At 43.5% G+C, this 15,599-nt stretch overlaps 1 protein-coding gene across 1 annotated transcript in view; it reads left to right on the forward strand.

Annotated features, from left to right (window-relative positions):
• Positions 1 to 15,599, forward strand: part of ADCK5 (aarF domain containing kinase 5) — a 380,223-nt gene that overhangs the window by 84,092 nt on the left and 280,532 nt on the right. The window contains exon 6 of the mRNA XM_053715989.1: positions 12,243 to 12,356. Within this exon, the coding sequence (XP_053571964.1) occupies positions 12,243 to 12,356 (114 nt within the window). The remainder of the gene's footprint in view (positions 1 to 12,242; positions 12,357 to 15,599) is intronic.

Below are 15,599 nucleotides of genomic sequence, written 5' to 3' on the forward strand. Positions count from 1 at the left end.
TTTTTTCTTTCCCATGTCCCAGTAAATCCAGTGAAAGCTCAAGCATTTCTGAATTGTGTTTCAGATCTAGAGTTGGCTGGAGTAATTATGCCAGTTCCAGTTCCGGAACAGGGGATGGGGTTTTATTCAAATCTCTTCATTGTACCAAAGAAGGAGAATTCCTTCAGACCAGTTCTGGATCTAAAATTATTGAATCGTTATGTAAGGATACCAACGTTCAAGATGGTAACTGTAAGGACTATATTGCCTTTTGTTCAGCAAGGGAATTATATGTCCACAATAGATTTACAGGATGCATATCTGCATATTCCGATTCATCCAGATCATTATCAGTTCCTGAGATTCTCTTTTCTAGACAAGCATTACCAATTTGTGGCTCTACCGTTTGGCCTTGCTACAGCTCCAAGAATTTTCACAAAGATTCTCGGTGCCCTTCTGTCTGTAATCAGAGAACAGGGTATTGTGGTATTTCCTTATTTGGACGATATCTTGGTACTTGCTCCGTCTTTACATTTAGCAGAGTCTCATACGAATCGACTTGTGTTGTTTCTTCAAGATCATGGTTGGAGGATCAATTTACCAAAAAGTTCTTTGATTCCTCAAACAAGGGTAACCTTTCTAGGTTTCCAGATAGATTCAGTGTCCATGACTTTGTCTTTAACAGACAAGAGACGTCTAAAATTGATTACAGCCTGTCGAAACCTTCAGTCTCAATCATTCCCTTCGGTAGCCTTATGCATGGAAATTCTAGGTCTTATGACTGCTGCATCGGACGCGATCCCCTTTGCTCGTTTTCACATGCGACCTCTTCAGCTCTGTATGCTGAACCAATGGTGCAGGGATTACACGAAGATATATCAATTAATATCTTTAAAACCGATTGTTCGGCACTCTCTAACGTGGTGGACAGATCACCATCGTTTAATTCAGGGGGCTTCTTTTGTTCTTCCGACCTGGACTATAATTTCAACAGATGCAAGTCTCACAGGTTGGGGAGCTGTGTGGGGATCTCTGACGGCACAAGGAGTTTGGGAATCTCAGGAGGTGAGATTACCGATCAATATTTTGGAACTCCGTGCAATTTTCAGAGCTCTTCAGTCTTGGCCTCTTCTGAAGAGAGAATCGTTCATTTGTTTTCAGACAGACAATGTCACAACTGTGGCATACATCAATCATCAAGGAGGGACTCACAGTCCTCTGGCTATGAAAGAAGTATCTCGAATTTTGGTTTGGGCGGAATCCAGCTCCTGTCTAATCTCTGCGGTTCATATCCCAGGTGTAGACAATTGGGAAGCGGATTATCTCAGTCGCCAAACGTTGCATCCGGGCGAATGGTCTCTTCACCCAGAGGTATTTCTTCAGATTGTTCAAATGTGGGGGCCCCCAGAGATAGATCTGATGGCCTCTCATCTAAACAAGAAACTTCCCAGGTATCTGTCCAGATCCCGGGATCCTCAGGCGGAGGCAGTGGATGCATTATCACTTCCTTGGAAGTATCATCCTGCCTATATCTTTCCGCCTCTAGTTCTTCTTCCAAGAGTAATCTCCAAGATTCTGAGGGAATGCTCGTTTGTTCTGCTAATAGCTCCGGCATGGCCTCACAGGTTTTGGTATGCGGATCTTGTCCGGATGGCATCTTGCCAACCATGGACTCTTCCGTTAAGACCAGACCTTCTGTCTCAAGGTCCTTTTTTCCATCCGGATCTGAAATCCTTAAATTTAAGGGTATGGAGATTGAACGCTTGATTCTTGGTCATAGAGGTTTCTCTGACTCCGTGATTAATACTATGTTACAGGCTCGTAAATCTGTATCTCGAGAGATATATTATAGAGTCTGGAAGACTTATATTTCTTGGTGTCTTTCTCATCATTTTTCTTGGCATTCTTTTAGAATACCGAGAATTTTACAGTTTCTTCAGGATGGTTTAGATAAGGGTTTGTCCGCGAGTTCTTTGAAAGGACAAATCTCCGCTCTTTCTGTTCTTTTTCACAGAAAGATTGCTATTCTTCCTGATATTCATTGTTTTGTACAAGCTTTGGTTCGTATAAAACCTGTCATTAAGTCAATTTCTCCTCCATGGAGTTTGAATTTGGTTTTGGGAGCTCTTCAAGCTCCTCCGTTTGAACCTATGCATTCATTGGACATTAAATTACTTTCTTGGAAAGTTTTGTTCCTTTTGGCCATCTCTTCTGCTAGAAGAGTTTCTGAATTATCTGCTCTTTCGTGTGAGTCTCCTTTTCTGATTTTTCATCAGGATAAGGCGGTGTTGCGAACTTCTTTTGAATTTTTACCTAAAGTTGTGAATTCCAACAACATTAGTAGAGAAATTGTGGTTCCTTCATTATGTCCTAATCCTAAGAATTCTAAGGAGAAATCATTGCATTCTTTGGATGTTGTTAGAGCTTTGAAATATTATGTTGAAGCTACGAAATCTTTCCGTAAGACTTCTAGTCTATTTGTTATCTTTTCCGGTTCTAGGAAAGGCCAGAAAGCTTCTGCCATTTCTTTGGCATCTTGGTTGAAATCTTTAATTCATCTTGCCTATGTTGAGTCGGGTAAAATTCCGCCTCAAAGAATTACAGCTCATTCTACTAGGTCAGTTTCTACTTCCTGGGCGTTTAGGAATGAAGCTTCGGTTGACCAGATCTGCAAAGCAGCAACTTGGTCCTCTTTGCATACTTTTACTAAATTCTACCATTTTGATGTATTTTCTTCTTCTGAAGCAGTTTTTGGTAGAAAAGTTCTTCAGGCAGCGGTTTCAGTTTGAATCTTCTGCTTATGTTTTTTGTTAAACTTTATTTTGGGTGTGGATTATTTTCAGCAGGAATTGGCTGTCTTTATTTTATCCCTCCCTCTCTAGTGACTCTTGTGTGGAAAGATCCACATCTTGGGTAGTCATTATCCCATACGTCACTAGCTCATGGACTCTTGTTAATTACATGAAAGAAAACATAATTTATGTAAGAACTTACCTGATAAATTCATTTCTTTCATATTAACAAGAGTCCATGAGGCCCACCCTTTTTTGTGGTGGTTATGATTTTTTTGTATAAAGCACAATTATTCCAATTCCTTATTTTATATGCTTCGCACTTTTTTTCTTATCACCCCACTTCTTGGCTATTCGTTAAACTGATTTGTGGGTGTGGTGAGGGGTGTATTTATAGGCATTTTAAGGTTTGGGAAACTTTGCCCCTCCTGGTAGGAATGTATATCCCATACGTCACTAGCTCATGGACTCTTGTTAATATGAAAGAAATGAATTTATCAGGTAAGTTCTTACATAAATTATGTTTTTTTCACTGTTTTGCAGTTTAAAGGGACAGTCTAGGCCAAAATAAAATTTCATGATTCAGATAGAGCATGTAATTTTAAACAATTTTCCAATTTACTTTTATCACCAATTTTGCTTTGTTCTCTTGGTATTCTTAGTTGAAAGCTTAACCTAGGAGGTTCATATGCTAATTTCTTAGACCTTGAAGCCCACCTCTTTCAGCTTGCATTTTAACAGTTTTTCACCACTAGAGGGTGTTAGTTCACATATTTCATATAGATAACACTGTGCTCGTGCACGTGAATATATCTGGGAGAAGGCACTGATTGGCTAGACTGCAAGTCTGTCAAAAGAACTGAAAAAAGGGGCAGTTTGCAGAGGCTTAGATACAAGATAATCACAGAGGTTAAAAGTATATTAATATAACTGTGTTGGTTATGCAAAATTGGGAAATGGGTAATAAAGGGATTATCTATCTTTTAAAACAATAAAAATTCTGGTGTAGACTGTCCCTTTAAGTGCTAGTTTTTTTTCTCTTAAAGGCACAGTAACGTTTTTGTTTAATTGCTGTTTCACCTTTATTAAAGTTTTTTCCAAGCTTGCTTGTCTCATTACTAGTCTGTTAAACATGTCTGACATAGAGGAAACTCCTCGTTCAATATGTTTGGAAGCCATTGTGGAACCCCCTCTTAGAATGTGTACCAAATGTACTGAAATTTCTATAAACTATAAAGACCATATTATGGCGCTTAAAGATTTATCTCCAGGGGATTCTCTGACTAAAAAGAGGGAGATTATGCCATCTAACTCTCCCCATGTGTCAGAACCTATAACTCCCGCTCAAGTGACGCCAAGTACATCTAGCGCGTCTAATTCTTTTACCTTACAGGACATGGCGGCAGTTATGAATGCTACCCTAACAGAGGTATTCTCCAAACTGCCAGGGCTACAAGGAAAGCAAGACAGCTCTGGGGCTAGAATTAATACAGAGCTTTCTGACGCTTTATTGCCTGTGTCCGATATACCCTCACAATGCTCAGAAGCCGAGGCAGGTGAGCTTCTATCTGTGGATGACATTTCAGACTCAGGGAAGGCGTTACTTCAGTCTGATTCTGAGATGACAGCGTTTAAATTTAAGCTTGAACACCTCCGCTTATTGCTTAGGGAGGTTTTAGCGACTCTGGATGACTGTGACCCCATTGTGGTTCCAGAGAAATTGTGTAAAATGGACAAATACTTTGCAGTACCTGTTTACACCAATGTTTTTCCAGTCCCTAAGAGGTTTTTTTCGGAAATTATTACTAAGGAATGGGATAGACCAGGTGTGCCGTTCTCTCCCCCTCCTGCTTTTAAAAAGATGTTTCCCATAGATGCCACCATACGGGACTCGTGGCAGACGGTTCCTAAGGTGGAGGGAGCAGTCTCCACCCTAGCTAAGCGTACAACTATCCCCGTCGAGGACAGTTGTGCTTTCCTAGATCCTATGGATAAAAAATTGGAGGGTCTCCTTAAGAAAATTTTTATACATCAGGGTTTTATTCTCCAGCCTCTTGCATGCATTGCCCCAGTTACTGCTGCAGCGGCTTTTTGGTTTGAGTCTCTTGAGGAGGCTCTACAGGTGGAGACCCCGTTAGACGATATTCTAGACAGGATTAAAGCTCTTAAGTTCGCTAACTCCTTTATTTCTGACGCCATTTTTCATTTAGCCAAGCTAACGGCTAAGAATTCAGGTTTTGCCATTTTGGCGCGTAGGGCGCTATGGCTTAAGTCCTGGTCAGCAGATGTTACTTCAAAGTCTAAGCTTCTTAACATCCCCTTCAAGGGACAGACCCTATTCGGGCCCGGTCTGAAGGAGATCATTTCTGATATTACTGGAGGAAAAGGTCACGCCCTTCCTCAGGATAGGTCCAATAAGAGGACCAAACAGAATAATTTTCGTTCCTTTCGAAACTTCAAGGTTGGCGCAGCTTCAGTTTCCTCTAATGCAAAACAAGAGGGAAATTTCGCCCAGTCCAAGCCAGTCTGGAGACCTAACCAGGCTTGGAATAAGGGGAAGCAGGCCAAGAAACCTGCGGCTGCCTCTAAGACAGCATGAAGGAGTAGCCCCCAATCCGGGACCGGATCTAGTGGGGGGCAGACTCTCTCTCTTTGCCCAGGCTTGGGTAAGAGACGTCCAGGATCCCTGGGCATTAGAGATTGTTTCCCAGGGATATCTTCTGGACTTCAAAGCTTCATCTCCAAAGGGGAGATTTCATCTCTTACAATTATCTGTAAACCAGATAAAGAGAGAGGCATTCTTACGTTGTGTTCAAGACCTGCTGGTTATGGGAGTGATCCACCCAGTTCCAAGGGAGGAACAGGGGCAGGGCTTCTATTCAAATCTGTTTATATTTCACAAAAAAGAGGGAACTTTCAGACCAATCTTGGATCTCAAGATCCTAAACAAATTTCTCAGGGTCCCATCCTTCAAGATGGAGACTATCCGAACCATCCTCCCTATGATCCAGGAGGGTCAATATATGACTACCGTGGACTTAAAGGATGCTTATCTCCACATTCCGATTCACAGAGATCATAATCAGTTCCTCAGGTTCGCCTTCTTAGACAGGCATTACCAGTTTATGGCTCTTCCCTTCGAATTAGCCACGGCACCAAGAATCTTTACAAAGTTCTAGGGTCCCTACTGGCGGTTCTAAGGCCACGGGGCATAGCGGTGGCTCCTTACCTAGACGACATTCTGATACAGGCGTCGACTTTTCAAATCGCCAAGTCCCATACGGACATTGTTCTGGCTTTTCTGAGGTCTCACGGGTGGAAGGTGAACGAAGGAAAGAGTTCTCTCTCCCCTCTCACAAGAGTTTCCTTCCTAGGAACACTGATAGATTCAGTAGAAATGAAAAATTTTCTGACAGAGGTCAGGTTATCAAAGCTTCTAACTTCCTGCCGTGCTCTTCATTCCACTTCTCGGCCGTCAGTGGCTCAGTGTATGGAAGTAATCGGCCTAATGGTAGCGGCAATGGACATAGTTCCGTTTGCCCGCCTACATCTCAGACCACTGCAACTTTGCATGCTCAATCAGTGGAATGGGGATTACACAGATTTGTCCCCTCTGCTAAATCTGGATCAAGAGACCAGGGATTCTCTTCTCTGGTGGTTCTCTCGGGTCCATCTGTCCAGGGGAATGAGTTTCCGCAGGCCAGAGTGGACTATAGTCACGACAGATGCCAGCCTTCTGGGCTGGGGCGCAGTCTGGAACTCCCTGAAGGCTCAGGGTTCGTGGACTCAGGAGGAAGCCCTCCTTCCGATAAACATTCTGGAACTGAGAGCGATATTCAATGCTCTTCAGGCTTGGCCTCAACTAGCTGCGGTCAGGTTCATCAGATTTCAGTCGGACAATATCACGACTGTAGCCTATATCAACCATCAGGGGGGGACAAGAAGCCCCCTGGCAATGTTGGAGGTTTCAAAGATAATTCTATGGGCAGAGGTTCACTCTTGCCATCTCTCAGCTATCCATATCCCAGGAGTAGAGAACTGGGAGGCGGATTTTCTAAGTCGGCAGACTTTTCATCCGGGGGAGTGGGAGCTCCATCTGGATGTATTTGCCCAGCTGATTCAACTATGGGGCAAACCAGAAGTGGATCTGATGGCGTCTCGTCAGAACGCCAAGCTTCCCTGTTACGGGTCCAGGTCAAGGGATCCCCAGGCAGCGCTGATAGATGCTCTAGCAGTGCCCTGGTCCTTCAGCCTGGCTTATGTGTTCCCACCATTTCCTCTCCTCCCTTGTCTGATTGCCAAGATCAAGCAGGAGAGAGCTTCAGTGATTTTGATAGCACCTGCGTGGCCACGCAGGACTTGGTATGCAGATCTGGTGGACATGTCATCCCTTCCACCATGGACTCTGCCGCTGAGGCAGGACCTTCTACTCCAAGGTCCATTCAAACATCCAAATCTAATTTCTCTGCTGCTGACTGCTTGGAGATTGAACGCTTGATTTTATCAAAACGTGGTTTCTCCGAGTCGGTCATTGATACCTTAATTCAGGCTCGAAAGCCTGTCACCAGGAAAATCTATCATAAGATATGGTGTAAATATCTTCATTGGTGTGAATCCAAGGGTTACTCATGGAGTAAAGTCAGGATTCCTAGGATATTATCCTTTCTCCAAGAAGGATTGGAGAAGGGATTGTCAGCTAGTTCCTTAAAGGGACAGATTTCTGCTCTGTCTATTCTTCTGCACAAGCGTCTGGCAGATGTTCCAGACGTTCAGGCGTTTTGTCAGGCTTTAGTTAGAATCAAGCCTGTGTTTAAACCCGTTGCTCCACCATGGAGTTTAAATTTAGTTCTTAAAGTTCTTCAAGGGGTTCCGTTTGAACCTCTGCATTCCATAGATATCAAGCTTTTATCTTGGAAAGTTCTGTTTTTGGTAGCTATCTCTTCGGCTCGAAGAGTTTCAGAGTTATCTGCCTTACAGTGTGATTCCCCTTATCTGATATTCCATACAGATAAGGTAGTGTTGCGTACCAAACCTGGATTTCTTCCTAAGGTGGTATCTAATAAGAATATCAATCAGGAGATTGTAGTTCCGTCAATGTGTCCTAATCCTTCTTCAAAGAAGGAACGTCTATTACACAATCTTGACGTGGTTCGTGCTTTTAAGTTTTATTTACAAGCTACTAAGGATTTTCGTCAAACATCTGCATTGTTTGTTGTCTACTCTGGACAGAGGAGAGGCCAAAAGGCTTCGGCATCTTCTCTTTCTTTTTGGCTGAGAAGTATAATCCGTTTAGCTTATGAGACTGCTGGCCAGCAGCCTCCTGAAAGAATTACAGCTCATTCCACTAGAGCGGTAGCTTCCACATGGGCTTTTAAAAATGAGGCCTCTGTTGAACAGATTTGTAAGGCGGCGACTTGGTCTTCACTTCATACTTTTTCTAAATTCTACAAATTTTATACTTTTGCTTCCTCGAAGGCTATTTTTGGGAGAAAGGTCTTACAGGCAGTGGTGCCTTCCGTTTAAGTTCCTGCCTTGTCCCTCTCTTCATCCGTGTCCTAAAGCTTTGGTATTGGTATCCCACAAGTAATGGATGAACCCATGGACTGGATACACCTTACAAGAGAAAACAAAATTTATGCTTACCTGATAAATTTCTTTCTCTTGTGGTGTATCCAGTCCACGGCCCGCCCTGTCACTTTAAGGCAGGTGTTTTTTATTTTTAAACTACAGTCACCACTGCACCCTATAGTTTCTCCTTTTTCTTGCTTGTCTTCGGTCGAATGACTGGGGGTGGCAGTTAGGGGAGGAGCTATATAGACAGCTCTGCTGTGGGTGTCCTCTTGTAACTTCCTGTTGGGAAGGAGAATATCCCACAAGTAATGGATGAACCCGTGGACTGGATACACCACAAGAGAGAAATTTATCAGGTAAGCATAAATTTTGTTTTCTCTCTCTTTCTCTCTCATTACAACAGGTACTTGTCTTTAGCTGTGCTGTGTATTAGTGCCGGTACTTGTCTCTCTTTCTCTCTCTTTCTCTCTCATTACAACAGGTACTTGTCTTTAGCTGTGCTGTGTATTAGTGCCGGTACTTGTCTCTCTTTCTCTCTCTTTCTCTCTCATTACAACAGGTACTTGTCTTTAGCTGTGCTGTGTATTAGTGCCGGTACTTGTCTCTCTTTCTCTCTCTTTCTCTCTCATTACAGCAGGTACTTGTCTTTAGCTGTGCTGTGTATTAGTGCCGGTACTTGCCTCTCTTTCTCTCTCTTTCTCTCTCATTACAACAGGTACTTGTCTTTAGCTGTGCTGTGTATTAGTGCCGGTACTTGTCTCTCTTTCTCTCTCTTTCTCTCTTATTACAGCCAGTACTTGTCTTTAGCTGTGCTGTGTATTAGTGCCGGTACTTGTCTCTCTCTTTCTCTCTCTTTCTCTCTCATTACAGCAGGTACTTGTCTTTAGCTGTGCTGTGTATTAGTGCCGGTACTTGTCTCTCTTTCTCTCTCTTTCTCTCTCATTACAACAGGTACTTGTCTCTAGCTGTGCTGTGTATTAGTGCCGGTACTTGTCTCTCTCTTTCTCTCTCTTTCTCTCTCATTACAACAGGTACTTGTCTTTAGCTGTGCTGTGTATTAGTGCCGGTACTTGTCTCTCTTTCTCTCTCTTTCTCTCTCATTACAACAGGTACTTGTCTCTAGCTGTGCTGTGTATTAGTGCCGGTACTTGTCTCTCTCTTTCTCTCTCTTTCTCTCTCATTACAACAGGTACTTGTCTTTAGCTGTGCTGTGTATTAGTGCCGGTACTTGTCTCTCTTTCTCTCTCTTTCTCTCTCATTACAACAGGTACTTGTCTTTAGCTGTGCTGTGTATTAGTGCCGGTACTTGTCTCTCTCTTTCTCTCTCTTTCTCTCTCATTACAACAGGTACTTGTCTTTAGCTGTGCTGTGTATTAGTGCCGGTATGTGTCTTTAGCTGTGCTGTGTATTAGTGCCGGTACTTGTCTCTCTCTTTCTCTCTCTTTCTCTCTCATTACAACAGGTACTTGTCTTTAGCTGTGCTGTGTATTAGTGCCGGTATGTGTCTTTAGCTGTGCTGTGTATTAGTGCCGGTACTTGTCTCTCTCTTTCTCTCTCATTACAACAGGTACTTGTCTTTAGCTGTGCTGTGTATTAGTGCCGGTATGTGTCTGTAGCTGTGCTGTGTATTAGAGCCGATATGTGTCTCTAGCTGTGCTGTGTATTAGTGCCGGTACTTGTCTCTCTTTCTCTCTCTTTCTCTCTCATTACAGCAGGTACTTGTCTTTAGCTGTGCTGTGTATTAGTGCCGATATGTGTCTCTAGCTGTGCTGTGTATTAGTGCCGGTACTTGTCTCTCTTTCTCTCTCTTTCTCTCTCATTACAACAGGTACTTGTCTTTAGCTGTGCTGTGTATTAGTGCCGGTACTTGTCTCTCTTTCTCTCTCTTTCTCTCTCATTACAGCAGGTACTTGTCTTTAGCTGTGCTGTGTATTAGTGCCGGTACTTGTCTCTCTTTCTCTCTCTTTCTCTCTCATTACAGCAGGTACTTGTCTTTAGCTGTGCTGTGTATTAGTGCCGGTACTTGTCTCTCTTTCTCTCTCTTTCTCTCTCATTACAACAGGTACTTGTCTTTAGCTGTGCTGTGTATTAGTGCCGGTACTTGTCTCTCTTTCTCTCTCTCTTTCTCTCTCTTTCTCTCTCATTACAGCAGGTACTTGTCTTTAGCTGTGCTGTGTATTAGTGCCGGTACTTGTCTCTCTTTCTCTCTCTTTCTCTCTCATTACAACAGGTACTTGTCTCTAGCTGTGCTGTGTATTAGTGCCGGTACTTGTCTCTCTTTCTCTCTCTTTCTCTCTCATTACAACAGGTACTTGTCTTTAGCTGTGCTGTGTATTAGTGCCGGTACTTGTCTCTCTTTCTCTCTCTTTCTCTCTCATTACAACAGGTACTTGTCTTTAGCTGTGCTGTGTATTAGTGCCGGTACTTGTCTCTCTCTTTCTCTCTCTTTCTCTCTCATTACAACAGGTACTTGTCTTTAGCTGTGCTGTGTATTAGTGCCGGTACTTGTCTCTCTTTCTCTCTCTTTCTCTCTCATTACAACAGGTACTTGTCTTTAGCTGTGCTGTGTATTAGTGCCGGTACTTGTCTCTCTTTCTCTCTCTTTCTCTCTCATTACAACAGGTACTTGTCTTTAGCTGTGCTGTGTATTAGTGCCGGTATGTGTCTTTAGCTGTGCTGTGTATTAGTGCCGGTACTTGTCTCTCTCTTTCTCTCTCTTTCTCTCTCATTACAACAGGTACTTGTCTTTAGCTGTGCTGTGTATTAGTGCCGGTATGTGTCTGTAGCTGTGCTGTGTATTAGAGCCGATATGTGTCTTTAGCTGTGCTGTGTATTAGTGCCGGTACTTGTCTCTCTCTTTCTCTCTCTTTCTCTCTCATTACAACAGGTACTTGTCTTTAGCTGTGCTGTGTATTAGTGCCGGTATGTGTCTTTAGCTGTGCTGTGTATTAGTGCCGGTACTTGTCTCTCTCTTTCTCTCTCTTTCTCTCTCATTACAACAGGTACTTGTCTTTAGCTGTGCTGTGTATTAGTGCCGGTATGTGTCTGTAGCTGTGCTGTGTATTAGAGCCGATATGGGTCTTTAGCTGTGCTGTGTATTAGTGCCGGTACTTGTCTCTCTCTTTCTCTCTCTTTCTCTCTCATTACAACAGGTACTTGTCTTTAGCTGTGCTGTGTATTAGTGCCGGTATGTGTCTCTAGCTGTGCTATGTATTAGTGCCGGTACTTGTCTCTCTTTCTCTCTCTCTTTCTCTCTCTTTCTCTCTCATTACAGCAGGTACTTGTCTCTAGCTGTGCTGTGTATTAGTGCCGATACTTGTCTCTCTTTCTCTCTCTTTCTCTCTCATTACAACAGGTACTTGTCTTTAGCTGTGCTGTGTATTAGTGCCGGTACTTGTCTCTCTTTCTCTCTCTTTCTCTCTCATTACAGCAGGTACTTGTCTTTAGCTGTGCTGTGTATTAGTGCCGGTACTTGTCTCTCTTTCTCTCTCTTTCTCTCTCATTACAACAGGTACTTGTCTTTAGCTGTGCTGTGTATTAGTGCCGGTACTTGTCTCTCTCTTTCTCTCTCTTTCTCTCTCATTACAACAGGTACTTGTCTTTAGCTGTGCTGTGTATTAGTGCCGGTACTTGTCTCTCTTTCTCTCTCTTTCTTTCTCATTACAACAGGTACTTGTCTTTAGCTGTGCTGTGTATTAGTGCCGGTATGTGTCTTTAGCTGTGCTGTGTATTAGTGCCGGTACTTGTCTCTCTTTCTCTCTCTTTCTCTCTCATTACAGCAGGTACTTGTCTTTAGCTGTGCTGTGTATTAGTGCCGGTATGTGTCTGTAGCTGTGCTGTGTATTAGAGCATATTGAGCAATATGGTGATGTCATGTTCTCTGTTCTCGCTTTGCTTTAGGTACAATATATTGATCTCAGAGACAGGTTTGACGGTGACATCCGGACACTAGAGCTGCTGCTGCGTCTTATAGAGTTCATGCACCCAACGTTTGGCTTCAGCTGGGTTCTAAAGGTAGCTGGCAAGTCTCACCCCCTCCCTAAGATCAACAACCAAAAGCGTTTTAGATATAGCCAGAGTCACACATTTTCTTCCTAAGATAGGGAGAGTCCACGGATTCATTCCTTACTGTTGGGAAATACAACACCTTGCCACCAGGAGGAGGCAAAGACACCCCAGCCAAAAGCTTAAATATCCCTCCCACTACCTCATTACCCCAGTAATTTTTTGCCTTTTGTCACGATAGGAGGTGGCAGAGAAGTGTCAGAAGATTCAGAGAGTCCTGAAAAAAGGGTATCTGCCCTTTGAGATAGGACTGGAGTTTTAAGTAGTCATGTCATCCTCTCAGTGAGAGTATTGATGAAAGTTAGAGTCTGGAGATGCAGGGAAAGTTTTTCTGCGGTAACCATCCAGACTACTGCTAACAGCTCCTAAGCAATCAGTGTTTAAGAGTTTCACTGCCTGCTTTCTCTCACTCAAGTACATGTCAGGAGCGCTGCTATAAGACTGTCACACTTGTGAGAGGCTGTGTTCTGTTCCACAGCATAGATCCTGGAGGTAAGATTGTTTCAATTTTTGCACATAAAATGCTATAACAGGGTCACAGTATGTGGCTCCTTTATACCTTCATAGGATCCAGGGTTAATATCTTCTGAAGGGGGTTTATTGAACAGCTGGGGTTAATTAATCAGTGTATTAATTATTTACATGCTGCTTTGTGTGATTTTTATTTTCTGGGCTCATAGACTGTGTGTTTTTGGCTGGAACAAACAGGTTTCACTTTCATTTTTGAAAGTGTTGCACAGCTTCTATTAACTTGCTGTACTTTTCACAGCATGTGGTCTATGTTCATTTCCTCCATTCCGGCTGAGACTTCAACCTGAGGAGAGCGTTTTTCCTCTGTTAACTGTCTGGGTCTAGGAGGTGGTGAGTGCCCAGCCATTGGGAGTATAAATGTGCAGTTTTCTATGATAAAAAAACGTTTTTATTTGTGTCCTCCTGTGGGTATAACCTGAGCTATGGAGGACTCTGACATGTTAGAAGGCACTCCTTCTATACTAAATCATACCTGTTTATGTTGTGAGGAGGCTGTGGTTTTCCTGCCCACTCAATTATGTTCCACATGACTTAACACCATTATAAAGTCTGAGGAAGACAAGCCTGCTAAGGCTATTAGTCCCTCTGAGCCGTCTACCTCTCAGGACTCAGTGTCCTGTGAGATTACTACATTATCCACTCCACATGCAGTTCCCCGTAGCACATCTAATCCTCCATCCAGAGGGGGCCTTCTTCCTGCGGACTTTGCCGCGCAGTTACAAACGGCGGTGCCTGCGGCCCTCAGTGCATTACCTCGCTCAAACAAACGCAAGAGAAAGGTTAAACATAGCTCTCCTGAACCGGAGCCATCTAAGTATTTATCGGATTTAGCTATTATGTCCCAGTTATCCGATGATGAGTTAACCTCTGTAGCTTCAGAGGGTGAACTTTCGGGGTTGGAGTCCTTAGCGTCTAAGACTCCTGCTGCGGAGGAACCGTCCTTTAGATTTAAAATTTAGCCCTTGCATTTTTTTATTAAAGGAGGTTCTGTCTACGTTAGAGGTGCCAGAGGCCACGCTGCCTGAAGAACCTATGATACCTAAATTAGACCGAGTTTACAAAGACAGGATTTTTCCTGTGTTGGTTAAAATGGCGAACATTTTAAAAAAAGTTGTTCCCGGACTCTCAACTGAATTTGTGGGGCTCCATTCCTAAGGTGGATGGTGCTATCTCTACGCTTGCTAAACGTACTGCTATACCTCTTGACAATATTTTTTCTTTCAGGGAGCCGATGGATAAGAAAATGGAAACCTTTCTGAGAAAGATATTTTAATCGGAGGTTGCAGTTGCCGGAGCAGCTACCTACTGGTGCGACTCTTTGTTGGAACTCATTGAGGTGGAGTCTCCCCTCGAGGATATTCAAGACAGAATTAAAGCTCTGAGAATTGCTAATTCTTTTATCTGTGATGTGAACATGCAAATTATTCACCTAAAGGCAAAAGCCTCTGGCTTTGCGATCCTAGCCCGCCGGGCGCTCTGGTTGAAGTCTTGGTCTGCGGATATGACTTCTAAGTCCAGACTCCTTTCTCTTCCCTTCAAGGGAAAGATTTTATTTGGTCCAGGCCTGGACTCCATTATTTCTACGGTTCCCGGAGGCAAGGGTGCCTTCCTACCACAAGATAAGAAGAACAAGTCTATGGGATGACAATCTTCTAATTTTCGTTCCTTTCTTTCTGACAAATCCCAACGACAACAATCCTCCTCCAAGCCTGAGCAACCCAAGAGTAATTGGAAGCTGGCTCAGTCCTGGAATAAGTTTAAGCAGAATAAGAAGCCCTCCGAAAAACAAATTGACATGTAGGGGCAGCCCCCGATCCGGGATTGGATCATGTAGGGGGCAGACTGTTTCTTTTTTCAGACGCATGGTTAGGGACGTACAGGATCCGTGAGTTCTGGAGGTCATACTCAGGGATACAAGATAGGCTTCAAATCTCATCCATCCAGGGGCAGATTCCTTCTCTCAAACCTGTCTACAGACCAGAAAAGAGGGATGCCTTTCTAGGGTGCGTTTGGGACCTATCCTCCTTAGGAGTTGTTGTCCCGGTGCCTATCGAAGAAAGAGGTTTGGGGTTTTATTTAAACCTTTTCGTGGTTCCAAAGAAGGAGGGAACTTTCCGCCCAATTCTGGACCTAAAGTGCTTAAACAAATTTCTCAGTGTCCCTTCCTTCAAGATGGAGATGATAAGGTCCATCCTTACTTTAGTTCAGGAAGGCCAGTTTATGACCACTATAGATCTAAAGGACGCTTACCTTCATGTTCCAATCCACAGGGAACATTTTCTGTTCCTGAGCTTTGCATTCCTGGACCAGCACTTCCAGTTCATTGCCCTTCCGTTTGGCCTAGCTACTGCTCCAAGAATCCTTACAAAGGTTCTGGGGGCTCTTCTAGCCGTTGCCAGAACTCAGGGTATTACAGTAGCCCCATACTTGGACGATATTCTGGTGCAAGCACCATCTTGTCATCTTATGGAAGAATACTCAGAGTCCCTTCTCAGTCCCTCTGTGGCTCAGTGTATGGAGGTGATTGGTCTTATGGTGTCCTGCGTGGACATCATTCCTTTTGCCAGGTTCCGTCTCAGACCTTTACAACTGTGCATGCTGAGACAGTGGAACGGCGATTATTCTGATCTGTCTCTACAGATTGTATTAGACAGCCGGTCG

This window comes from Bombina bombina, chromosome 5 (genome assembly GCF_027579735.1).
Source record: "Bombina bombina isolate aBomBom1 chromosome 5, aBomBom1.pri, whole genome shotgun sequence".
Classification (NCBI taxonomy): domain Eukaryota; kingdom Metazoa; phylum Chordata; class Amphibia; order Anura; family Bombinatoridae; genus Bombina; species Bombina bombina.